Consider the following 24095-nt stretch of genomic DNA (forward strand, 5'->3'; position numbering starts at 1 on the left):
GTGACCTGCAGCCGTGCCCACACGTTCCTTTCTCCCTGAGCAGCCCTTTGCCTTGGGGTTAATGATTTACCCTATGGCTAATATTTGATTCCCCCCCTGGTTGGCAGGCAGGAGAGGTTACTTCGCCTCCTTAATGGTGGTCGTGACCCTTCTGCATGACAGCTGGGGACTGGGGTGTGCCTCTTTGGCAGGGAGTGAAAGGAAGGGAGGTGGGGCTTGGAGAAATGCACATGGGGGTGTAAGAGCAAGAACATAGTTTGGGATGAAAGCAGGAGTGGGATCTCGCCAGACAGGCCCTCTGAATGAGGCTGTGTTCCCATGCTGGCCCCTTGCACCCTCGGGTGATGGCCTGGGGCTGCTGACCGAGACTGGCGAGACACTTGCTGCCATCAGAGTGGCAATTTAGTTGGGGTGCCAGCAGACAAGGGTCTCACACACTTTCCCCTTGGTGTCAAAGTGACTTTGTTCTCTGACCGGCCCTGGGGGCATGCGGTCAGATTGTGGAGATGCTCAGGGGTAGGCGCACGCACGTGCAGCATCAGAAACGAGTGGGGGGTGTGGGGACTGTGGTGCACCCCATAGAGTGGCTTGAGATGCTCCTGTGTGCCAGGGAATGTCTGAATCCCAGAAGGGATGGGATGTGTGGAGCCACATCAGCAGCCCTGAGCTTGAGACAGGCAGAAAGGTCATGGCAGAGTCGGAAGGTGGCTTGGAGCATCCCTGGAGCCTTTCCAGGGGGAACAGGAGCAAATGGCTTGATTGCTGTGGCCAGAGGTATCCCTGCAGTCATTCAGTACCAGCACCCATCCTGAAACTGCTGCAGTGTTGGCTGTCTCTGGCTCTTCGCACTCTGTGGTGGGTGCTGCCAGATTGCTACTGAGAGGCGGAGGTGCGATATTTGGTCTCCAGATGCCCTATGAAAAGAGCTGGTATGGCCTGAAAGGTTTGGAGCTGACAGGGGGCACTTGACTTTTGCAGGGGAGCAGCGGTCTCTGCCTGCTTTGTGTGTTTTGCAGGGGGAAGATGTATTTGTGTTTGCTTTGGAAAGGGATAGCACCCAGCTCCCACCACAAGCTCAGAGACGGTGGTGTGTTTGGAGGGGAGGAAAGCTTCCCAGAGACAGCTGAAACATGGAGGGGAGTGTGGTTGAAAATTGCATTGCTAACAAAAGCCTCTTTCAGCCTGTCCCCCGTCATCCTGAGCCCCAGGGGCAGACAATGGCTTGTCTGGTTGCAGGAATTGCAGTACTGACTCTTACACCCGTGTAGACCCCCGGGAGGAAGCTCTAGTTTCCTCTTCCCTTAAAGCTGCTGCAAATTTGGCTTCCTCCAGCCTGAGATAAGCTCCATCCCTGCATCCTGGCTTGGCCACAGCTGCCTGCTGTAGGGTGACTGACATGGCTGGGGCAGCGAGAGCAAGCTTGTGGGATGTCTTGGCATGAGGTGTCTCAAGGGTAGGTGCCAGGCTGGGGCTCACTGCAGGTTCAGGGAAGCCCTGCTCACTCGCCCCATCGTATTTGATGCAGGCACTGTGCCCATGTGGGCATGAAAGGATGCTGAGCTCCAAAGGATGCTGGACTCCAGGATCCAGAGGTCCCTGCAGCCAACAAGGCAGAGGGGCTGCGCTGAGCACTTGCCCTCCCAGTGGGCTGAGGATGCTCCATGAGGAAGCCTGATGCCAGTGCGAGGCAGATGAGGGCGTTAGGGCTGGTGCAAGACTGAGGAGGAGGTTTCCTTCCAGCTGGGTGCTTGGGTTTGGGTTGCCAAGCTTGGGAGGGCCTGGGGCCTTGGAGGAGCGTTGTGGGCACAGAGTAGTTTCAGAGCAGCAGGCTCTGGAGGTCTGGAGCCTGGCAGAGAGAAAACTTACCTGTACCTCTAATCAGTGGCATTTCTGACTCCTTGTTACCTGTGTTATTGTCATGAGGCTGGCACTGGCATTGGGGCTCAGCAGCTGGGCTCAGCTGGGAATGTTTCACGGGTACATGTATCCCCAGGCCTTGGAAGAGGCATCCAGTTTTTCATCTCCTCCCACCATCCCAAGAGATGTATTTTCCTTCCAGGTGGGGCAAAGCTGGGCTGACTTCTTCTTATGGGTTTGGTTTTTTTTCCTCTTCTTTTTATTGTTTTTAAGGGCTCTGGAGGACAATGCCTGGCTCCAGAGCAGGGTGGAGGTTCCTGGCTGGTCCTCCTGTGCTCAGCATGCCTGATACCCCCTCACTGGTCACATGAAGCACTAGGGATGGAGTTGGGTACACTGAATTATTTCAGCTCCTGCTCCTGACTCAGGATGGGGCCAAAATCAGCACCAGGCATTCATTCCTCGTGCAGAGTCCTCAGTGGTTCTGGAGCCAGGGTGGTCGGGTTTCCCCACTCCTGGCAAACACAGAGTTAAAAAGCACCCGGTGTGCTCACTCCCATAGAGTTGGCACCCGCCCGAGTGGTTGACATAGGAGAGGAGGAATCCAACGCCCGGTGTGTGGGCGATGAGGATGTGCCTGCTGCCAAAACAACAGGAGCTGGCGTACAGAGTGCCGGCTTGCCTCAGCCAGATGTTCAGCTGTGTCAGATAGGAGAGACTGTCCCGAGCAGAACTTCTCCAAGCACCTTGAGAAAAAGGAGTTGGGAAAACAGACTGTCTCCAAATTGAGATCATCTGGGAAGTTGATGGGGTGCTCTGGCTCAAGCCCTGTTCCCAGAGTGTTGCAAGGGGATCTGATTTATTCCCAGCCAGGGTGACCCTGTGAGCTTGTCCGGGGATGACGCAAGGGGTCACTATGACCCCACAGCGGGTATGGATGCAACACACTTTCTCATAGCTCTGGGGTTATCCAACATCCTGGTGCTCCAGCAGCATCCCCCAGTGCCTGCAAGGGCATGTTGCTATCATGGGGAAGATCCCTTTATTTTTTTCCCATCTCAGGTGTGTCCCAGCTGCAGCTGGAGGGCCAGCAGCAGGGAATGGAAGGCATTTTGAGAGTCACATACAACCAGTGTGGTCAGAGCAACTCTAGGCACATTGCTGCCTTGGCCAACCCACAGCCTTGGGGAGGGCAAGTGGAGGGAGCTGTTGAAGAGCAGTGTTCGGGAGAATCATGGTCAGTTGTGTTCCCCAAGGCCTCTTGCTGAGGGAGACCATTCTTGCCAGGCTGGTTGTGACCATCCCCTTTCCCTTCCTCTTGCAGAGAACCTGAGCACTGAGGTCAGCCTTCTGGAGCTGATTGGAGACCCCCCACCAGAGGAGATCCTCAAAATTCATGGTCCTGAAAACAACCCTGGCTATGTCTTTGGTCCAACTGCCAACGCAGGCCAAGTGGCCCGGTACCACTTGCCGACTCCTTTCTACCGGGACTTTTCCCTCCTGTTCTACATCCAACCTGTCTCCCCCCGGGCTGGCGTGCTCTTTGCCGTCACGGACTCCACACAGAGCATTATCTATGTGGGCGTCAAGCTCTCAGAGGTGCAAGCAGACAAGCAGCAAATCATCTTCTACTACACAGAGCCGGGCTCACCAAGCTCATATGAGGCAGCTATCTTCACCGTGCCCAGCTTGGTCAACCAGTGGACACACTTTGCCATCAGCGTGGAGGAAGATGTAGTCACCCTCTACCTGGACTGTGAGGAGCATGAGCGGGTCCACTTTGAGCGCTCCCCAGATGAGATGGAGCTGGAATATGGTGCTGGTCTCTTTGTTGCTCAGGCTGGAGGAGCTGACCCACATAAATACCAGGTAAGGCCTTGGGTCACCCCAAGGAGCACCTCCAAGAAGCGCGGGTGAGGCTGGAGGGACATTGCACCAATCTTTACCTGTTGAACCAACCTCTTTGCCCAGAAGACAAACCAGTGGCCATGCTCCATGTGTGTCCCTGGGGAAAGAGATACTTGAGGTGAGTGGGAAAGATCGCTTGAGATGCCACCAACTTTATTGTCTTGAGTCTCACCAAAGGTCTCACCAAAGGTGAGACTGGCAGGAGGAGATGGGGTTGTGCTACAGCAGCCACTGTTGCTCATACCTTTTCCAGCAAATGCATGGAACCTCTTTGAATGTCCCCATTACTAAAAATACCCAGCTCCTTTGGTGGAGAAAATGGTCTGGCTGTTAAAAGGTCTCTCTCAACTGGAAAAAAATGCTTGGGATGGAGCATATCTTTGTTGGCCGACGTTGGGCAGTATCTGCAGGAGGATGTTGCTGAGCAAAGAGACAAGGTGGTAGCTGAGCCTATGATTTGCGCATGACTTAGATAAGATGGAAAGTGTGGGGAAAATGCCCAGCTGACGTGGAAATCCTCCACAGTACCCAAGGAGAGGAAAGTTCAGGATTTCACTACTGGGTTTTCCCTGGGTCAAGTGTGGTTTGCCCAGCTGTTGCTGAGTGGAGAAATGCATTTCCTGAGGACCTTTGCAAAGTACATTTCTGAGTTTAAACATCATCTTGACTACTGAGTGGCACTGCTGCAGTTTCAGTTAAATGACTTTGGGCAGGGAAAGCTCCTGTGGGAAGGGGTTAATGATTGATTGGCTAGAGACCAGTTTGCACTGGGATTCAGGTTGGTCACCTGAGGATTAAAGAGCAACTTTTTCCTCTTCAAGAGCAACTCCCTGCTCTTGAACATGCTAGAAGGGCCAGGTCGTGACTGTGGAGGAACTCTTCTCCCCAGCTGGTTTGGCACCATTTGGAAGGCAAAGCAACGGCCATGAGCAGAGCAAAGCACTCTTGCCTTTCTAGCAGGTGATGTTCCTGAGCTTGCCAAGGACCCGCTCCCACTGCCCACCCCTAGTTTTCCCAAAAGGAATAGCTGGTAATCCAGGGATGGAGGCTGACTGCCTTGGCAGGCTGAAATGGGAGTAGGGAGTACAGGGTTGAATGTCTCCTTGGCATCTGACTGCCTCGTGGTATTTCCATTGCTGAAAGCCCTTACTTGTGTTATCTGGAACTAACAGGGCATCAAACTGATTAAAACCTGGCCCTCGCTCAAGCTGCTAGACAAGCTGCTCATGGGCAGCTGGAGAACTCAGCTGGGATCTGTGCTTCTTCCCAAGTTTCTTTAGCTGTGACAGGATGAAACCTGGAGGGGCGAAGCCTGCAGATAAAGCTGAAGCCCCTGGGAGAGCAGATACCAAGGGGGTTACATTAAATGGGCTTTCAGCCAGGGTCTGGTAGGAGGGTTTGCAACTGGATGCATGATAAGACCTGTGGTACTGCTGCCCCTATTACTGAGGCAAGCACGCTGCAAAGGGCCAGGCTGGGGTGTTGCATCTATGAAAACTTGGGCTAGTGGTCAGTGGAGAGGAGAGGGACGGATTAGAGCTGGCTGTTGCCAGGGCAAGTAGCTGGAGGAGGTCACAACCCACCTGGGAGATATTTGCTTGTGGGAGGGATTTATGTGTATATACATATGTATGTTAAAGATAAAAGATATTTAAAATAGGTTGCATTAATTATCTATAATATAGCTGTAATATGATATAATATGTTTGTATTATAATATCATAGCCAGCCTGGCTGAACTGCAACCGCCCCTGATAATTGTTTTCTTAAACCAATTGTATTTCCTGAGCACGACTCTTTTCCGGACATGGTGTGCTGTTCTTTCAAGAGAGCCCAAATATTATTTTAGGTGTCTCACCCAGGGAAGTGAGAGTTATCTGCCCTCTCTGAGCTTGCTTCCCAGCGTGGTGTCGGGCATCTCCCTGCTGGGATCAGAGGTATGGGCAGCATCCAATCCCAGCAGCATCCCCATATCCCATCCCAGCAGCACCCCCATGGCCCATCCCAGCAGTGAGGACCTGGGCTGGGCTGTGAGGTGCACTGGGTGACTCTGCTCACCAGGGAGGCCCCAGGGTTTAGGCTGGTACCCATACACCCTCCCTGGCTGATATGGGGATGCTGCTCTCCTGGGCGGTGCAGGTAGCTCTGCTATGGGGCTTTGTTTGGGGGCAGCACCCTTAGGAATGGACTTGTGGAAGTTTATTATGTGAGAAAGCAGCTTGGATATGCATAGTGCTTGCCAAACCCATATAAAGAGTAAGGAAGTGTGGATTAACCTAAGAAATACAAACTCAGGCTGCAGTTGACTGGGACCAGGCAGCAGCCCTTGCTTGGGACAGAGAGGCCATCTGGAGGTGCGGAGTCCTCTGAGAAGTGGGGTGAGGAACACGGGCAAAACAGTGCTGGCTGGCTGGCTGGATCCTGGCCATCACCTCCGCTCAACGCATCTGGTGTTGAAGCCGGCACAGAGCTTTTTCCCATGGCTCACCAAGCCATGCTGGCAACGTTGAAATCTTGCTGTGCTGGGACACGGATGCTTGGACAGAGAGAACTCTCCACACTGGGCACATAAGCCTGATGTCCATGGGGCACTCAGGGACACGGTGGCTGGGTGTCACGTGTGGTCACCTCATGCCATGGGGTGGTTTGTGGTCCCTCCATGGCATGTATCCACTCGTGGCACAGGAGCATCCATGGCACAGGATCATCCATGGCACACATCCGTGTGTGGCAGCCTTCAGCACGTTTTCTTCCAGGGCGTGATTGCTGACTTGAAGCTGGTAGGGGACCCACGGGCAGCTGAGCACCAGTGTGAGGAAGAGGACGATACTGAGGAGGTGAGCACTGGCAGCCTGGCCGAGACAGGTTGTGAGCCTGCCACACTGTGCTCCCAGCTAAATCTTTATCCCTTTTCCCCGGGCACAGATCTCTGGCGATTTTGGCAGCGGAGCAGAGGGCGGACACCAATCCTCAGGGAAGGTCAGGGTGAGTTGGTACCCACTGGATGCCCAATGGGTTGCCAGCACCTGTCTCTTTTGGGAGGCCACCAGGAGGTGAATGGTGCCATGGTGTCTCCTTGTCATTGACACAGGGTGTCCCAGGCCTGGTGGATGCTGTCCCTGTCACCTCCCCTCCTGTGGCAGCAAGTGGTGGGTCAAGGAGCAGTGGAGGCTCCCTACAGCAAGCTGAGAGGACCAGAGCAGAGGAGACGCTGCAACTCTCTGCTGGAGGTAATGCCACCAGCAGCCTTCCCCTTCTCTCCCTTTCCAGCAGCCTCAGGGTGGCTTTTCCATTGCCTGCCACATGCTAGTGACTCTAGGGCACACTAGTGGGGACGTGGCAGGGTGGCTGGCCCTGAGCTTGACCAGGTCCCTTGCTTCTTCCCACAGGCACTGGCCCCAAAGGCGAAAAAGGGGAAAAGGGTGAACGTGGCCTGAAAGGGGACTCGGGGACCAGAGACATCGTGGGGATGAGCAGTGTCAAGGGAGAAAAGGTGGGTGAGAGAGAGGATACCAGGGGCTCAAGGGTGCCAGTTACATGTGTGCCTTTAATACCTACTCCCCTTTGTTTCTGTCCTGCAGGGGGAGAAAGGAGAACAGGGCATTAAGGTGAGCATCACTGCAGGAGCCTGGGCAAAGCTATGCCTGCCTGAGCTGCTGCCCTGTGGATGTGCTACCCATCCTAGTTTCCCTCCCCAGGGCAGTGCTGGATTTGGCTACCCTGGCTCCAAGGGCCAGAAAGGGGAGCCTGGTGACCCTGGCCCCCCCGGGACCCTCTTGCATAACACTGATGGGTCGATGGTGGAGCAGGTCACTGGTCCCCCAGGACCACCAGGGAAGGATGGAGCCCCCGGCAGGGATGGCGAACCTGTGAGTCAAGCCTCCCAACCCTTGGGTATCCCCACTCCCTCCACCCTTGCCTGCTTGCCCACCTGCTTGCACACTGACTTCTCCCCTCTCTGCTATCCTTAGGGTGATCCTGGTGAGGATGGCAAACCTGTAAGTAGGGTGGGGGGTGATGAGTGTTGCACACCCACTTGCCTCTCCACCTGCCGACCCTCTACCACTCTCCTTCACAGGGTGAAATGGGGCCCCAGGGGTTCCCTGGGACACCAGGGGAGCCTGGGTGGAAGGGGGAGAAGGTGAGTGCCAGTGCTGGTGGTGAGGTGGGGTTGGCAAACACTGCTGACTCACCTATCTCTCCACAGCAGCTGGGCTGCAACTGCAAACCGCACTCTCTCTTCTGTGCCAGGGTGACCCAGGCATGGGGCCGAGGGGACCCCCTGGACCACCTGGACCCCCAGGACCCCCAGGAGCCTCATCCAAACACGACAAGCTGGTGGGTTCCTCTGGGATACAGGGATTTGGGTAGGGGTATGGGGCCATGGAGGAGTAGGATACTGCCTCCAGCCTCTGGGCAATGTCCCCATGCCACGAGGTACCCCAACCCTGGCTGTTGGTGTCTGACATCACCCTTGCTTTTCTCCCCTAGACATTCATCGACATGGAGGGCTCTGGCTTTGGCGGTGACCTGGAGAGCCTGCGGGTGAGTGTGCACCCCTTCTGCCATCAAGGTGCAGGAGGACATGCTTGGCCATCATCCCCTCATTCTCTTCTAGGGGCCACGGGGGCCACCCGGTCCTCCGGGGCCACCAGGTGTGCCCGGTTTGCCAGGGGAGCCAGGACGGTTTGGGATGAACCTGACAGACCTGCCTGGACCGCCAGGGCTGCCAGGCAGGGACGGAACCCCTGGGCCACCAGGGCCAATGGTAGGTGTATGGGGTAGCCAAGGGGGACCCATCCCTTAGCCACCCCACAGCAGTGGAGACATAATTGCCCCCATGGTGGTGAGGGGCTTGGTGCCCACCAGCCCTGCAGTGTTTCCATGTACTGGAACCAACTCTTGGATATCTTACAGGGTCCTCAGGGTCCTCCTGGAAGAGATGGGGCGCCTGGGCAGCCAGGGTCCAAAGGAGAGCAGGTGAGTTTTCCTCACCCCCTGGAAACATGTCACAGTTCCACCAGAGGGCAGCTGGGCAGCAGCTGCTGCTTGATCCTCTGACACATCTCTGGGAGGTCCCAGCTCTTGGGCTGGAGAGCATCAACCTACACCTGGAGCAAGGCAGGTTCTTCACACCCTCTTCTCCTTCCTCCTCCTCCCCAGGGTGACGTAGGTGAACTTGGCCTTCCCGGTGCACCAGGACCCAAGGTACTGTGCCTAGAGTGGGATTCTTGGGTGCTTTGCAGACTGGAGGCAGGAATGCTGCTTGGGGAGCCGCCGCATGCCGGAGAGGGAAGGGGGATGCTGGTATTTGTGTTCCTCCTGGAGCAGAGCAGTGCCACAGCTTGAGGGTGAATGAAAGAAGCTGACATGCTCACTGGGTTCTGGCCACTCTTGTTTGGCTTTGGTCCAGGTACTGCTGCCTCAAGAAGTGTGCAGGCAAGCCAAACAAGGTGTTTCAAGGCAGAGTAGGGGGTCTGGGGAGGTTTTGGTGTCCACACCTTGCTGGGAAACACCCCACATTCTGTGCATGATGCTCCTGCCTGCTTGATCTTATTTCTGCCCTGCATCCCTGAGGGTGGAGATAGAGGCTTGCTAGGACACACACAATCACCCTCCCATTCCTCCCTTCTGGGGCCACGATGCCTCTTGAGATGGATGACCCAGCCACTGCAGCCTGAGCTGGAGGCTCAGAGTTAAGGTCTTAAGAGTTAAGGTTCCTTAATGTTGTCAACATTGAGAGGGTAAATGAGATGGCAGTGTCATAAGGACCGATCCTGCTGCTTGGAGACCTATAGCAAAGCACAAGGATGTCTGCAAGCATCCCCCCTCAGCACTGAGCTCTGCCGACACATGAGAGCTGGCCATGTGTGCAAGAAGGAAAATTGCATTTATGATTTTAGATGAGCCTCTGGTGGCCACCATGCACATTGCACAGGGAGTCAGGGCTGTGGGAGGACAAGGACAACTGGGCAGTACCCTGTCTCACAAAGCCACTCAACCCCAAAGACAGGGGAGCATCTGTACCCTGTCCTAAGCAGTGGTTTGGGGATGCAGGAGGGGATGCACTGCCTCCCACTTGCAAACTCCAGGCAGGGACCGTTGCCACCCCATCCCATCCATCCGCTTTTTTCTCTTGTCCCGTTTGCAGGGCAGCAAAGGAGAAACAGGACCAGCAGGAGCCCCAGGAGAGGTGGGGCTGGCTGGCCTTCCTGGCCCAATTGGACCGCGAGGGCCGCCAGGGCCCCCCGGTCCTCCAGGACCACCAGGAACGGGCTATGAGGCTGGATTTGTAAGTGATCGCCCCTGTGTTGGGGACTGGGATAAACTGGAATAGGGGGCAGACATGTCTCAGCCTTTTCTTCCCCCACCTAGAGTGACATGGAGGGCTCAGGGCTGCCATTCACACCTGGGTCCCTCGGACCACCTGGACCTGAAGGACCACAGGTACCTCTGCTCTTGGTCCTTCCCTTCCCTCCGTCCTGGCTTTCCTGGGGCATCCCCCACTATCATGTCCTCTTTTCTCATCACATACTCATGGGTCCCTTCTTGTTGCTTGTAGGGGGTTCCGGGACTGCCAGGGTTGAAGGTGAGGAGCCCTTTGAGTGCCTTCCTTGCCCTTTGCTGCAGACAGTTGCAGGAGCCTGGCTCCATCCTTGCAGGAGGCCCATGGGCAGCCCATGGAGATGCTCCTACTCTGACACTTCTTTTCTTGCAGGGGGAGGTTGGCAGCCCTGGGCATCCTGGCTTGCCAGGACCGAAGGTAGGAGTCCTGGGAGACTGACATGGGTTGTGTGCGAGTATCTGGGCTTTGCAGGGCACTGTGCAGGACCTCCTGTGCTCCCCAGCCTGGGGCTGCTAGGACAATGCTCTATACTGCATCTTGCCCTCTTCCACACCTTGTTTCAGGGAGATGCTGGCGTGCCTGGCGTGGATGGCCGCCCTGGCCTGGAAGGTTTCCCTGGGCCACAGGTATGAGCATCGTAGAATCACAGAATCATAGAATCACCAGGTTGGAAGAGACCCACTGGATCATAGAGTCCAACCATTCCTATCAAACACTAAACCATGCCCCTCAGTGCCTCGTCCACCCGTGCCTTAAACACCTCCAGGGAGGGTGAATCAACCACCTTCCTGGACAGCCTGTTCCAGTGCCCAATGACCCTTTCTGTGAAAATTTTTTTCCTGATGTTCAGCCTGAACCTCCCCTGGCAGAGGTTGAGGCCATTCCCTCTTGTCCTGTCCCCTGTCACTTGGGAGAAGAGGCCCAGCACCCTCCTCTCCACAACCTCCTTTCAGGTAGTTGTAGAGAGCAATGAGGTCTCTCCTCAGCCTCCTCTTCTCCAAGCTAAACTACCCCAGCTCTCTCAGCCGCTCCTCATAAGACTTGTTCTCCAGCCCCTTCACCAGCTTTGTTGCTCTTCTCTGGACTCGCTCCAGAGCCTCAACATCCTTCTTGTGGTGAGGGGCCCAAAACTAAACACAGGATTCTAGGAGTGGTCTCACCAGTGCTGAGTACAGAGGGAGAATAAGCTCTCTGGACCTGCTGGCCATGCCATTTCTGAACCTACCCCTTTCCAGATCCCCACCTTGGTCCAGGCAGGGCACACTTGCTCACTGCAGGACCACTTGCAGCAACTCAGTCCCCAGCAGCCAAAATCCATACCCAGCAGCCAAAATCCAGCTGTCCCATGCCTTCAGCTGTTTCCCTGCTTTGGAACAGAGCTCACTGTAGGCCAGGGGTGGCTGTGCTACTTGGGACCCCTGCTCACCATGACCTCCACCCAAAAGCATCCCACCTTGGCTTGATGCCTGGTCCTTGCAGGTAGTGGGGAGTGGCCTGAAAGGTTTTGCTGAGCTACAGGCAGGTTGGGGTCTCTGCTTGTGAGCCAGGGTCTGACCACATGTGCTGCCAAATGGGAAGTTCACCTCTGCCTGTTCCTCCTTCCAGGGACCCAAAGGTGACAGAGGCAGCCCCGGTGAGAAGGTAGGTGCCACCAGGCTGGGGATGGGAACAGGCCAGCAGTGGCCCTGGGGCTGATGTCTTGTGTCTTCCAGGGCGAGCGAGGTCAAGATGGTGTGGGGCTGCCTGGTCCCCCTGGTCCACCTGGTCCCCCTGGACAGGTCATCGCTGTCTCGAGTGAAGATGTAAGTGATGGCTTCTGGCAACTATGGGGAGATAAAACTGGAGCGGGGGGAAGGTCCTGACAAGCACTTATTGTGCAGGGGGACCGAGGGAGACCTCCCTAGGAGCTCTGATGTCTTCAGAGCAAAGATCAGGGTAAAAACCCTGTTTTTGTCTCTTTTTCCAGAAGTCCTTGGTGACTTTGCCTGGTCCAAAGGTAAGTGCCCTGCTGCCACCCACACCCATCCCTTGTCAGTACCAGGTGGACACCTGGTTTCTTGAAAAGGAGGGGGTTGCTCTTACAAGTATCTCTGCTTCTCTCCACAGGGCAGGCAGGGTCATGCCAGCTTCCCGGTGAGTCAGGGGCAGGGATGAGGGCTACAGGGATGGCCCTGGTGAAAGCTCTGGGCCCACTTTGCTGAAACTTCTGGTTACCAGTCCTGCCGTGCTTTGCTGCAGCACTGGATGGTGGTGATGGAATGGGGGCTTTGGGGTCTACCTTAAGTGGGTCAGGGCTGATGTGGGCTCTGTGCTCCTTTCTGCAGGGCCCAGCAGGACCGAAAGGAGATCGGGGGTCATCTGGTCCCCCAGGCTCTCCAGGGTTGAAGGTAACTGCCTTGGGCCACCTCTGCCCTGTGGAGTGGTCGTATTTGTTATCCCCCATCCTACCCAGTCACTGGGTCCCGGCAGCAATGCCAGCAATGCTGTGGGAAGGAGCCTGATCCCTCCATCTCACCTTGCACCTCCTCCTCTCTTTCAGGGGGAAAAGGGGGAGCCTGGTGTCATCATCAGCCCTGATGGGACCGAAGTCACTACAAAGGTGAAAGGAGAGAAGGTGGGTGTGCTGTGGGAACAGGATGGGGATATCCTTGTGCAATGAGTGCTGAGTATCCTGGTGGTGATGCCTTTTCCCTCTGTGCTGTCCACAGGGGGAGCCAGGACTGCGGGGACCAGTGGGACCCTCGGTAAGTCACCGTTGCTGTCCTCCTATCCCATAGGGAGGGATTAGGCTGATCCAGGGCAGAGAGGGACAGGGAGTGCCCTTGCTCTAAGCATCCCCATCCTTATGTTCTCTCCCCTCCAGGGTCCCCAGGGACGACCAGGAATGAAGGGAGAGATTGGCTTTCCAGGCAGACCTGTAAGATCCATTTCTGGTTTGTTTGTCCCTCAGACATCATCTCCTCTGCCACATTCATCACCCTGTTTACACGTCTTTTACTTGCCAAACCTCAAATCCCATCATGTCCCTGCGGTGCCAAGGGTGGGGAGACACTGAGCTGCCAGTGGTGATGCCGAGGTGTCGCCCTGGGGCTGGTAGGGGATCAAGGATAAGGCTCATCTCTGCTGCTCATCCACAGGGACGTCCTGGCATGAACGGGGTGAAGGGTGAGAAGGGTGACCCTGCAGATGTCAGCAGCATGCTGGGCTTGCGGGTGAGCAAGGGGGCCGAGAGGCTCCCAAATCCCTTTGGCAAAGGGCACATGCATCCATTTCTGAAGGGCTGGTTGCCCCTTTGGGGCAGGGCATGGCCCTAGTGTGCCCCATCCACTGGGACTGTCCATTTTGCAGAATTCTGATGCATGTTCTCTCCCTCCACAGGGTCCCCCTGGACCACCAGGGCCCCCAGGTCCCCCTGGGCCACCTGGCAGCGTAGTCTATGACAGCAGCAATGTGAGTAACAGCACAGTCACTGCGATGGGGGAACCTGAGGGCTGCTGACCCGGTCCTCCCAGTGCCCCTTCTTGGCTGGAGGGCATGGGGGACACTGGTGGCATCCTGGCCAGGCCTGGCGTATGGAGCTGCCATCAGCATTACATTGAGGTAGGGGTCCCTGGGGATGCTACTGTCTCTGCAGCTGCTTCCTTTGCATCCCTGCAGGCCTTCAGTGACTCCAGCCATGTCGCGCTGCCAGCCTTCCCTGGTAAGGGGGTGTTCCCTCAGGGTGGTTCAGGGACTCTCGCTAAGGCAGAGTTTACGGGGAGTCTCCATTAAAGCTAGGGCTGAGATGCTGCAGTGCTGAGATGGCATCTCCTTGCTGCTCCCCCAGGTTTTCACCAGTTTTCAGGACAAAAGGGAGAGAAAGGCGATGCTGGTGCCCCAGGACCCCCAGGTGGGTGATGCTTCTCCACAGGCAGGGACAGGGAAAGGGTTGCTCATGCCCACCCTGGCTCTCCTCTCCCCTCCTTTCCTTCTCTGCAGGCCACTTCCCGTATGACCTGAGTCATTTCAGTGCCAACCTGCGGGTAAGCCCTCTGCCCACCAATGGCTGATCGTGGGGCTGGCACCCAGCACAGTTTGGGGATACTGGCATGCACCCTGGCTGTTCACTCTGAAACCGTGCTATCCTGCAGGGTGACAAGGGGGATGAAGGTCCCAAGGGCGAGAAGGGCGAGCCAGGCAGCACCCCACTCTACGGTCCCAGCATCTCTGGGCTTCCAGGTCCCCCAGGGCCCCAGGGGTATCCTGGGCTGCCGGTGAGTACCCCATGGCATGGAGGGGTCAGGAGAGCATGGCAGGGGTGGCATCCCTGGATTCTTTACTTCAGGGATGCTTTCTTTCACTGCCAGGGTCCCAAGGGGGACAGTATCGTTGGGCCACCAGGGCCTCCTGGACCTCAGGGCCCTCCTGGTATTGGATACGAAGGGCGGCAAGGCCCCCCTGGCCCTCCTGGGCCCCCCGGTCCACCCTCTTTCCCAGGCCCCCACAGACAAGGTGAGTACCTGTGCTCCTGTATCCGTCTCTACATCCCCTTCTCCCCCCACCCCCTGTACCACGTTCTGAAGCCCTCTTCATCTCACCCTTCTTCCTCTCAGCTATTAGCATCCCTGGCCCCCCTGGACCACCAGGACCCCCTGGACCACCAGGCACCAGCAGGACATCCTTGGGGGTGAGTTGGGGCTCCGGTGAGGGATTGCCCGTGGACTGGCTGTCCAAGCCCTGAGCCGCCCACTGGGCTGTGCCCACAGCTACACACCCTCCCGACCTACCAAGCAATGCTGAATGCCGCACACGAGCTGCCTGAGGTCAGCCTCGTCTTCCTGACTGACCGGCAAGAGCTCTACATCCGCCTGCGTGGGGGATTCCGCCGGGTGCTGGTAAGTAGGGGGACAAGAGGGCTCTCTTTCTTGGGTTGCACTGCCCAGCAATAGGAGGTTGCTGGTGGTGGCATTGCCTTGGGGTTTTGGTGATGCTGGGAGGTCCCCCCACCCTTGCGTGATGAAGAGAAGATGAGGGTGGCTGGAATCTGATGTGCTGTGTCCTTGCAGCTGGAGGAGCACACCCTGATCCCTAACTCAGCTCTGGTGAGTCACTTGTCTTTGTCCCCATCTCCCTCCCTCCATCCATCCCCATCTCCATCCATTCTCACCCCCTTCAATCCATCCATCTCCATTCCTATCCTCATCCATCCTCATCCTCATCCATCCTTACCCGTGCCTGGGGCAGCACCAACCCTCAAGGCTGTCTTTCCTTCCCCAGGACAATGAAGTGTATGACAAGCCCCCCAGCGTCCACTATGCTGGCCCCCAGCCCCCCCTCCAGCCCCACGCACCCCTGCACCCCCTCCGCAACCATGGCCTCCCACCTACTGCCCGACCCTGGCGTGGGGATGAGGTGGTGGCCAACCAGCACCGTCTGCCTGAGCAACCCCTGCTCCACCGTCAGCACGAGCTCCTCAACAGCTACTATGTCCACCGCCGTCCGGATCCAGCCCCTGTGGCCACTCACGTGCACCAGGACTTCCAGCCTGCTGTGAGTGCCGTGTGCCAGCCAAGGGGAGGAGGTGATGTTGGCCGTAGTCTTGTCCCTCAAGCTCTGTTGTGCCCTCTTGGCAGCTTCACCTGGTGGCCCTGAATGCTCCACTGAGCGGCAGCATGCGTGGCATCCGGGGTGCCGATTTCCAGTGCTTCCAGCAAGCCCGGCAGGTTGGGCTGGCCGGCACCTTCCGTGCCTTCCTCTCCTCCCGCCTGCAGGACCTCTACAGCATTGTGCGCAGGGCCGACCGTGCTGCTGTGCCCATTGTCAACCTCCAGGTATGTATGTCCCCTCATCCCCTTACCGACACCCCATGAGCTTCAAGGGATGCAAAGCATTGCAAAGCCCCCACCCATGTGCACAGCAGTGACTGTGGTGCATTCCCTCCTTGAGTGCTGCTGGGGCTCTGAGCTCCTGTGATGGTCTCAGGGTGCAGGCGGGGCTGACCCCCCTCCTTCTCCCCTTCTCTCCAGGACGAAGTGCTCTTCAGTAACTGGGAAGCCCTTTTCACGGGTAGCGGAGCCCCATTGCGAGCTGGTGCTCGCATCCTCTCCTTTGACGGTCGGGATGTCCTGCGGGATGCGGGATGGTGAGTGTGGGATCGAGTGATGGGAAGAGAGGGGAGACAGGCTCTGGAGTGTGGCAGGGGCAGCAGCCACCCCCCGACCCTTTTCTCTTTTCCAGGCCACAGAAGAGTGTCTGGCACGGCTCAGATGCCAAGGGCCGCCGCCTGCCTGAGAGCTACTGTGAGACGTGGCGGACGGAGGAGCACAGCGCCACAGGCCAGGCTTCCTCGCTGGGCTCTGGCAAGCTGCTGGAGCAGGCGGCCAGCAGCTGCCAGCATGCCTTCGTTGTCCTCTGCATCGAGAACAGCTTCATGACTGCTGCCAAAAAGTGACACCCCTTCCCAACCCCGCCACCCCATCCCCTGGGTACTCCACATCTCCCCAGGGAAGCTCGGGCCAGCCTGCACCCTGGCACCCCATGGTTTGCAGCCCCTCCATCTCCTGCCCTCGCCCCACAGGGTTTTCTCCTCCCACAGACCTGAAGCCAAAGAGTATCACCATCACCCCTGCCCTGGCTCGGCAGGGGCTCAACCTGAGGCAGGGCAGCCGTGGCCTGGATGCCTTCCTCCACCTCCTCTCACTTCCCTTCTAACCACTAATATTTAACCACAGCTTGCATCCACCACCCACTCAGATGCACTTTTCAGGGTGGCTGGGCAGGAGGGTACTCAGCAGGGGGATTTCAGTGCTGCCATGTTGTAGTGTCCTCCAGAGAGCCTTGGGGGGTTTCTCTCACACCTCCCCCAACCCCATCCTCACCAGGAGCTTGGGGCTGGACCCAAATCCTTGCTGCTTGGGCCACGGGCTCTTCTCCAGCCAAAACCCCAGCATCCCAAGCAAGTGACCATTCCATGGTGGTGCTGGGGCTCTCCTCAGATGGTCTCTGTCCTCCCCAGGTAAGGACCATCCCACCCAGCCCCCCATCATCATCCTCACCACAACCTGGCCAGCAGCTCACATGTCTTGAGGGAGGTCTGGTCCCTCCAATTCCTGCTGTGCCCCCCACCCCAGGGACAGCTACACCCAGCCTAGTGCAGGGACTGGGGCGATGGGGTGGCCCCAGTGTGGGGCTAGGCGTGCCCTTGGCATGTGTTCACATGTGTGTTGAACGTGTGTGGTACTGAGGGCAGTCACCGCCATCACCCTCCCTCCCTGGGCCACCTTTGCTGGGCTGCAAGGGCCAAGGCACAGCAAAGCTGGTTTGAATTGGTGTGGGCGAATCCAAGGTGCTAAAACAAAAAAAAAGAAAAAAAAAAAGAAAAAAGAGAAATCTGTAACTAGCTTTTTATTATTGTATGGAAATTATTACCATAAAAGCTGTGCGAGTCACACGGTCTCTATTTCTTACAGTCTACTGTATTTTGTGTAATTAATACAATTTAAAGCCTGTGGATCTTTCTATATTTTTTTGTCGGTTGTGTCCTATAAACCATTTTCTAAAGGCACTGAATAAAGAAACGTTATCCTCTTGTAGCCTGGCTCTGCACCATGATGGGGAATGGTGGCCTGGAGACCCCCAGGCCCTATCTGTATCTCTGCGCGGTACCTGGCAGTGGTAGCCACAGGCATCCTGCCCTTGCTCTGGTTGTGTTTGTGGCCGGGTGAGGGCACAGCCCCTGCCCCCATGGAGCAGACGAAGGGTCCCTACAGGAATGTCCTCAACGGGCCAGCGCCGAGGATTGCTGGTAGGATGGGAGATGAAGCTTATAATGATGGTGAGATTCGCTTATTGAGCTGAGACCTGGCTGTGATGGATGTGGTGGATGTGGTGCCTGTGCTCAGAGTCACACAGCAGCTGCCTGCGGACTCTTCTCCTGCACCGGCACCTCTGCTGGGAGCTGGCACGACTCCTTGGCCAAGGCCAGCTCTGCTGGCTGCTTCTGGCGGCTGTGCCGGATGCCCACGCCGACAGCTGCCAGCAGGTAGACCACTGCTAGCAGTGTGAAGTAGCCGAAATACACGTAAAACTGCAAGAAAGGTGGGGAAGAGAGCAATGTCTGCGGCCCCTGCTTCATCCCACACTACTAGGGGACCACCTCCATCCTTGGTGTCCCCTATACCTACCTGGGGATGCACAGATAAGCCCAAACCCCTCTTGTCAGCCACAATGATGGTGATGATGGTCTTCAGCACAGTGGCAAAGAAGGTGTTGACCCCAAAAACCAGTGCACAGAGCTCTTTGGAGAGGGAGGTAGCAATCTGGAAACTAGGAAAGAGAGAGGCACCAGTGAACTCCAGGTACCAGTCTGGATGCTGGGGTGGGAGTGGGTCCTCAGGGGTACCACGTACATGGCAATGGGCACCAGGAACTGGTAGGAGCCACGGAAGAGGACGTAGGCAGCATAACACAGCCAGATGTTGCTGGTGGTGTTCATGAGCAGGAGGAGCCCGGCCTGGAAAGCTGTCACCAGCCCTATCACCAGCTCTGACCACAGCGTCCAGCGGATCTTCACGTAGCCAGCAGCAAAGGAAGCAACAGCCCCTGGGGAGGGAGGATGCTGTGAACACCTCACCAGCATGGAACTGCCTTGCATCCCCCAGCCCAGTGATGCTCATCACCACTGCCAAACCACCCCCTGCATGCCCAACAATGCCATGAGGACCACCATACCCAGGGGACACAGAGGGATAGAGGTGTCCCCCTGCATCTCCAGTGCCCTCAGCCATTCCCAATGGCCACAGAAGAATGAGGTTGTACCCAACCCTTTCCAGGGATCCAGTGGAGTTGGAGGTATGTCTCTGGATCCTTGGTGTCCCCAGCCATTTCCAGGGGATGCAGAAGTATTGGGGGTATCCCTAGGCATTTCCAGTAAGGCAGTAGGATGGGGGTGTCCCCCTGAATCCCTGCCAACCCCAGCCCAGGTGAGCATACCCAGCAGCGTGGAGGCGGCATCCACCCCTCCGTTGTACACATGGCGGTTGTCTGTGGTGGAGTAGATCTCGTTCCAGAGGATCTGCACATAGTACAGCATCAGGTAGTAACCGGCTGAGTTGAAGACCCACCACAAGGACCAGAGCCGGAGCTGGGGTTGTCTGGTCAACGCTCCCACCTCCCGCAGCATACGGCACAGCGCTGCCTCCCCCCAGCCCCGCTTCCTCCCACCACCATCATCCCCAGTCATCTTGTCCAGTTCCGCAGGTGCAGCCTCGTTGCCAGCCTCTTCAGGCCGGTTGAAGAAAAGGCTGCGCTGGGGCCGCTCAAGGAAAAGGGTGAGGATGAGGCCGAAGCTGACAAAGCCTAGTGAGACATAGTTGAGGGTGAAGAAGGAGACGCTGCCCAAGGTGACGCAGAGCTGGCCCAGCACTGAGCTTGTGAAGACACCCAGAAGGACAGAGGAGCGGGAGTAGCTGGCCATACGCTGGTAGCGGGATGGGGCGACGAGGGAGAAGATGTAGGAGGAGTAGGCAATGCGTGCAGCCATAGTGATGCCGTAGAAGAACTCCATCAACTGCATGGCCAGGACAGAGGTGCCAAACACCAGCAGCAGCCAGATGGATATGTGGCTCAGGCTCTGCAGCACCAGCACTGGCTTGTAGCGCAGGTAGTCCGTCAGCAGGAAGATGGGTACCAGCACGGCCATGTAGGAGTAGGTCAGTACCGGCGTGATCACGTTGGTCACCTGCCATACATGCAAGGAGGGGCTGAACATGGGACATGTCCCTAGGTCATACCCCTGGCCCAGAGGAGTGCAGTTTGGGTGGCACCAGCTGCTGACCCCCACTGCATCAGCTCCTCGGGGAGGAATGTGGCCTGTGGCATACTTGGCTGGAGGCCTGGCCAAGCCTTAGCCCCCTCCCGTGCTGGGAACGCAGCGTTCTCACGGACACAGCAGCCCGCTGGGACTGGGGCCAGCGTCCCTTGGCTGGGGGATGATGACATGTGGCCCCTCCTTGTCTAACCCCATCACTGCCAGCAGCCCAGCGGTGCCCAGTCCTGTGCCCCCACTGTGCACTGCACCAGCATGGGAGGCTCTCCCCCAGGGAATGGAACGGGGTTTCTCCCAGCCAGTCACCGCCCTGCATCCCACCGGCTGCCCGGGTGGGCAGGCATCAGGCGTTGCCCCTCTAGAACCATTTGCCAGCCTGGGCATGAGATCTTATGCTGGAGAAAGTTGAGCCTGGGACCTGGAAGACCCTGCCACCTGGACACAACCTTCTACACAACTTTCTCCCCATGCATCACTACACGCTGTCCTGCCCAGGATGTGGCACCCCTGCACACCCCAGGACCGCAGGAGGATGCTCTTGGCCAGCCTCAGGTGGTGATTGTCCCCAGAAAGGGGGACATCAGGGGCAACAGGCTGCCAGTGGCTCACCTCTGTCTGTGTGAAGTTCTTAGCCCCCAGGAGATAAGGGGTGATGAAGCTCTCCCCTGGCCGGATCTGCGTCATGAAGCCATAGAAGCAGAGGTAGAAGACTTGTAGTTTCCAGCGCTGGTCTGGTACTGTCTCCGATGCCGGCTTCTTGGCATCGTCATCCCTCTTGGGCATGGCTCCGCAGGCTCTGCAGCAGGACGGTGGCATTATCCCACGAACTGTCAGCTAGACGGGCTTTGCTGGGCCAGGCAGCCCCTCTCTGGCTGCAAGTGCTCCACGACGCATCGATAACCACGTCGCTGCAGCTTCTGGTGAGAAAGCAGCATTTGGCATGGGTTCAAATTCCTCCATAATCGCAAGGCAAATAAATAACGCTACCTTCTCCCCAGGAGATGTTCTTGCAAGAAGAAAAGCAGCTGCACATCTTGCTGTGCAAAAGCAGAGGGGAGCAATTTCAGCCATCATGTGCAAATCCCACATAAAAGAGGCCAGATGCACAAAGCACCCACCTCTGCAGTGGGACATCCTCAGCTCCCACCATGTACTTTTTCACCCTTTTAAGAGCCAGGGGAGTTTTAGCCCCTCACCAAACTAATGCTCCCCTCTGAGCTGAGTCACTCTGCCGCAGACCTGGATGCAAAGGGCTGCAGATGCCCTGTGCCGGGGATGCTCTAGACGGAGATGGCAGCAGCTGCGAGGACCATGCTGGTTGTGAGAGCAAGTTAATGTGCACATCGGGTACGGGGCAGCCCCTGTTTTACATTAGCTGGGCAGTGGGCGAGCTGCAGGCCGAGCTGCAGGCAAGCAGCTGCCCCTCAGCTCTCCTCTGGTGGGATATGATGCTTAGGTGGCAGCACCTAGCGTGGGGAGAGTGCAAAATGCCACAAGGTTCACAGTCCTGAGGGGGATTAAATGCTTAAATCCTGAAGTTTGGCTGCAGGAAAGCTGGCAGCACCAGGGAGGCCCCATGAGTGGTCATGGGATGCAGGCAGGGAAGGGAGAAGGCCTCGCCTGGGCATCCTCCCAGTGCTCCCTACTTGCATGACAAGTCATTGAATGAAGAAATGTTATCCTTTCACAGCCTGGCTCTGCACAATGATGGGGCTTTTGAAGTCATAAAAATCCACATGTGTCAATCCATGCTGTGGGAGCAAGGTCTAGAAACCTGATTACGCTGCAAATTGCAAAGCAACTAATCATGGTCATTAAAAATTAAGTCCATGGTCCCAGTCTGTGCCTCCTCACTGCCATCCTGTGCAGCAAGACTGGAGGCTCACCTTGCAAGAGGCCCCCACAGGTAAGGCAGACAGCTAACATGGAAACAAGGTAGCGGCGGTAGCATGAGAAAGGCAGTTGTGATCAAAAGCAAAAGCGGCAGAAGGACGCGGAGTGTTTGTTTGCCTCAGTGAGAACTCAGTGGTCCACTGGCATTCCCACGGGATTTCAGTGTTGGTGCCTGAGCATTGCCAAAGCACAGGCATCCTGGAGCTCACAGACCCTGCTTCTTAAATAGGTCCCTGGGGAGTGTGGCAGTGCTCCTATCGCCTAGAGCCGGCACCAGCTTGGGCACCAGACGGAGCACCGCAGCCTCCCTGCTGTGATGGGAGGGCAAGAGGCAAGAGGTGAGGACTAAACTCCCCTAGGTGCCTGCCCAAGCACCACACTGTGCATGGGCCCCTGGGGCCCCTGCCAGACACAACTGCTTGGACTATGCCCCATCGCCTGCCTGTCCCCACGCCAGGCGGTGGACGCAGGTGCTCATCAGTTCCAGCAGCCGCTCTCCGCGGGCAGCTCCCTGCCATGTGTGCCGGGACCCTGACAGGCTGTTTGTCACCCTCACTCCAAAACCCATTTGGGAAACCGATGGTCCCTCATTTCTTCTGTATTTATCCAGGATGGATATACGTGCTTGTCCCTGTCCCAAAGGGGACATTTAACATTAACATTTAACATTTAATGTTATCCACATTAAACCCAAGACACAACCCCATGCAGCTGCCCTGGTGCCACCACCCCTGGGAGCATCGGCTCCTAACTCCCAGTCCTGCACATGCAGGGCCCTCAGCCCCAAACCCATCCGGCCAGACCCAGCTCCACCTCTCCAGACCATCCAGGGAGCTGCTGCCACTTGAGGTGTCCAGGCGTGAGTCCCAAGGGATGCTCCCAGCGCGGTGCAAGCCGGGCAGAGAGGGAGCAGAACACGGGTGGTTATCACCATGTGCACCCGGTTATCACCGAGTTATCATGCCGTGACCTTGACAAGGGATAGCCTCTACGCTAGGCGGTTGTCAACCTGCAGCCAAGGGTCAATGAGTGCGGCTGAGCTCGGGCACAGCTCCCCGGGGACCCGCGGCCACACGGTGCGGGGGGGGCGGCCCTGGGGGAGCCGGGGCGGCGGGTGCGTGTGCTCCCCCCACACCCACGGGCCGTAGGGGAGACACCGAGCAGGCAGGGGATGGGGGGCGGGGGGTGAGTCCCTGGAGTACCTTCCCCAAAACAAGGGGAGGGAAAGCTCCCGAAAATACGCACGCCCATCATCCAGGCGCCTCTCCGCCTGCCCCCTCCGCCCAACACCCGAGCGCCGGGGGGCTCCTGCCGGTGCCGGGGGGTGGTTTGGGGCGCTCGTGGGGGACTAGAGGAGGCTGTTGAGGGGAGGGGTGAGCGACACCAGCTCACTGAGACAGGGTACCCCTGGGGGCACCTCCGATTCCCAGCATCCCAGGAAGCCGAGGGGCCCCCCCAGCATCCCCCCGTCCCCGCTCCCCCCGGGCCGTACCTTGGGGGCGGCGGGCATGGGGCGGGGGGTCCCGGGGCTCCCCGCGTCCCCGCAGCCGCCGGAGCCGGAGCCGCAGCAAACCCCGGAGAACGGGGAGGAGGAGGATCTGGGGGGCCCTCGGGAAATGTAGTCGAACCCCATGTGCGGGGCGGAGGGGGGACTACAAGCCCCAAAGTGCAGCCGGCAGGAGGAAGGGGAGGAGGAAGAGGAGGAAGAGGAAGAGGAGGAGGAGCTGGAGGTGGCGAGCCGCGCGCAGAGCGGTGCTCAGCCGGCTGTCGGGAGCTTGGGGGTTGAGAGGGGGAAAAAAACACAGACACAGCCCACGTCGGAGCCGCACCCTCCGCGTCCTGCCCGCGGGACCCGGCACTTGGCTCCCGGTCCCGCCCAGCCCCGCGCCGGAGTCAGCTCCGCATCCCGTCTCCGTGGCCGCGGGGCTGCAGCGCCTCTCGCCACCTTCTCTCTCCGCAGCATCCCTGGAGAGAGCCTGCCCACCGACTTCCCCCCACCCTCCGCAGCGATTTAATCGCCTCCCCTGCCGCTCCCCATAGCTGCTTGGACTTATTTCTGCACACCCCCTCCAACTCCCCTCCTATTTTTTACGAGGCGGATTTTGGGGGTTTGCTACAGCCTGGCTCTCGGAGGGTCTTGGATGTGGCGCTGCCCACCGGGCTCAGAGCAGACTTGCCGGGCCCCACGTCCCCAGCACAGCCCTACAGAAGGCCCCCGAGATGCGCTCATGGGGTGACACCTGGGCGCCAGGACCATGAGGGCTCAGTTATGGCGCTGCACCAGTC

At 57.7% G+C, this 24095-nt stretch overlaps 2 protein-coding genes across 4 annotated transcripts in view; one reads left to right on the forward strand and one right to left on the reverse strand.

Moving 5' to 3' along the window:
* The window catches only part of COL18A1 (collagen type XVIII alpha 1 chain), a 41878-nt gene extending 24196 nt beyond the window's left edge, over positions 1-17682 (forward strand). For both annotated transcript variants that reach the window (XM_069860810.1, XM_069860809.1), the window contains 41 exons: positions 3182-3726; positions 6522-6602; positions 6691-6750; positions 6857-6995; positions 7155-7258; positions 7347-7373; positions 7464-7634; positions 7737-7763; positions 7844-7906; positions 8017-8103; positions 8257-8310; positions 8384-8533; positions 8683-8745; positions 8929-8973; positions 9917-10057; positions 10141-10212; positions 10328-10354; positions 10484-10528; positions 10675-10737; positions 11717-11752; positions 11824-11913; positions 12078-12107; positions 12218-12244; positions 12436-12498; positions 12651-12725; positions 12820-12855; positions 12975-13028; positions 13249-13323; positions 13490-13561; positions 13769-13811; positions 13938-14000; positions 14090-14133; positions 14242-14364; positions 14458-14602; positions 14704-14777; positions 14857-14985; positions 15157-15192; positions 15368-15640; positions 15724-15921; positions 16117-16232; positions 16328-17682. In XM_069860810.1, coding sequence (XP_069716911.1) covers positions 3182-3726; positions 6522-6602; positions 6691-6750; positions 6857-6995; positions 7155-7258; positions 7347-7373; positions 7464-7634; positions 7737-7763; positions 7844-7906; positions 8017-8103; positions 8257-8310; positions 8384-8533; positions 8683-8745; positions 8929-8973; positions 9917-10057; positions 10141-10212; positions 10328-10354; positions 10484-10528; positions 10675-10737; positions 11717-11752; positions 11824-11913; positions 12078-12107; positions 12218-12244; positions 12436-12498; positions 12651-12725; positions 12820-12855; positions 12975-13028; positions 13249-13323; positions 13490-13561; positions 13769-13811; positions 13938-14000; positions 14090-14133; positions 14242-14364; positions 14458-14602; positions 14704-14777; positions 14857-14985; positions 15157-15192; positions 15368-15640; positions 15724-15921; positions 16117-16232; positions 16328-16541 — 3980 coding nt within the window. In that variant the 3' untranslated portion in view covers positions 16542-17682. The remainder of the gene's footprint in view (positions 1-3181; positions 3727-6521; positions 6603-6690; positions 6751-6856; positions 6996-7154; positions 7259-7346; positions 7374-7463; positions 7635-7736; positions 7764-7843; positions 7907-8016; positions 8104-8256; positions 8311-8383; positions 8534-8682; positions 8746-8928; positions 8974-9916; positions 10058-10140; positions 10213-10327; positions 10355-10483; positions 10529-10674; positions 10738-11716; positions 11753-11823; positions 11914-12077; positions 12108-12217; positions 12245-12435; positions 12499-12650; positions 12726-12819; positions 12856-12974; positions 13029-13248; positions 13324-13489; positions 13562-13768; positions 13812-13937; positions 14001-14089; positions 14134-14241; positions 14365-14457; positions 14603-14703; positions 14778-14856; positions 14986-15156; positions 15193-15367; positions 15641-15723; positions 15922-16116; positions 16233-16327) is intronic.
* Positions 17478-23447, reverse strand: SLC19A1 (solute carrier family 19 member 1). 2 transcript variants are annotated; one of them, XM_069860849.1, is made up of 6 exons: positions 23302-23447; positions 20526-20833; positions 19082-19829; positions 18499-18691; positions 18274-18415; positions 17478-18176 (listed from the first exon to the last, which is right to left on the reverse strand). In XM_069860849.1, exons 2-6 carry the CDS (start codon positions 20730-20732, stop codon positions 17994-17996), a joined length of 1473 nt encoding a protein of 490 aa, XP_069716950.1. In that variant the 5' UTR covers positions 20733-20833; positions 23302-23447; the 3' UTR covers positions 17478-17993. The 2 variants fall into 2 exon arrangements, with proteins under 2 accessions (XP_069716950.1, XP_069716951.1); XM_069860850.1 differs by having other exon boundaries at positions 20526-20830; positions 23302-23434.
* Between the last annotated feature and the right edge of the window lie 648 nt (positions 23448-24095).

Source organism: Phaenicophaeus curvirostris, chromosome 7, assembly GCF_032191515.1.
Source record: "Phaenicophaeus curvirostris isolate KB17595 chromosome 7, BPBGC_Pcur_1.0, whole genome shotgun sequence".
Lineage (NCBI taxonomy): Eukaryota > Metazoa > Chordata > Aves > Cuculiformes > Cuculidae > Phaenicophaeus > Phaenicophaeus curvirostris.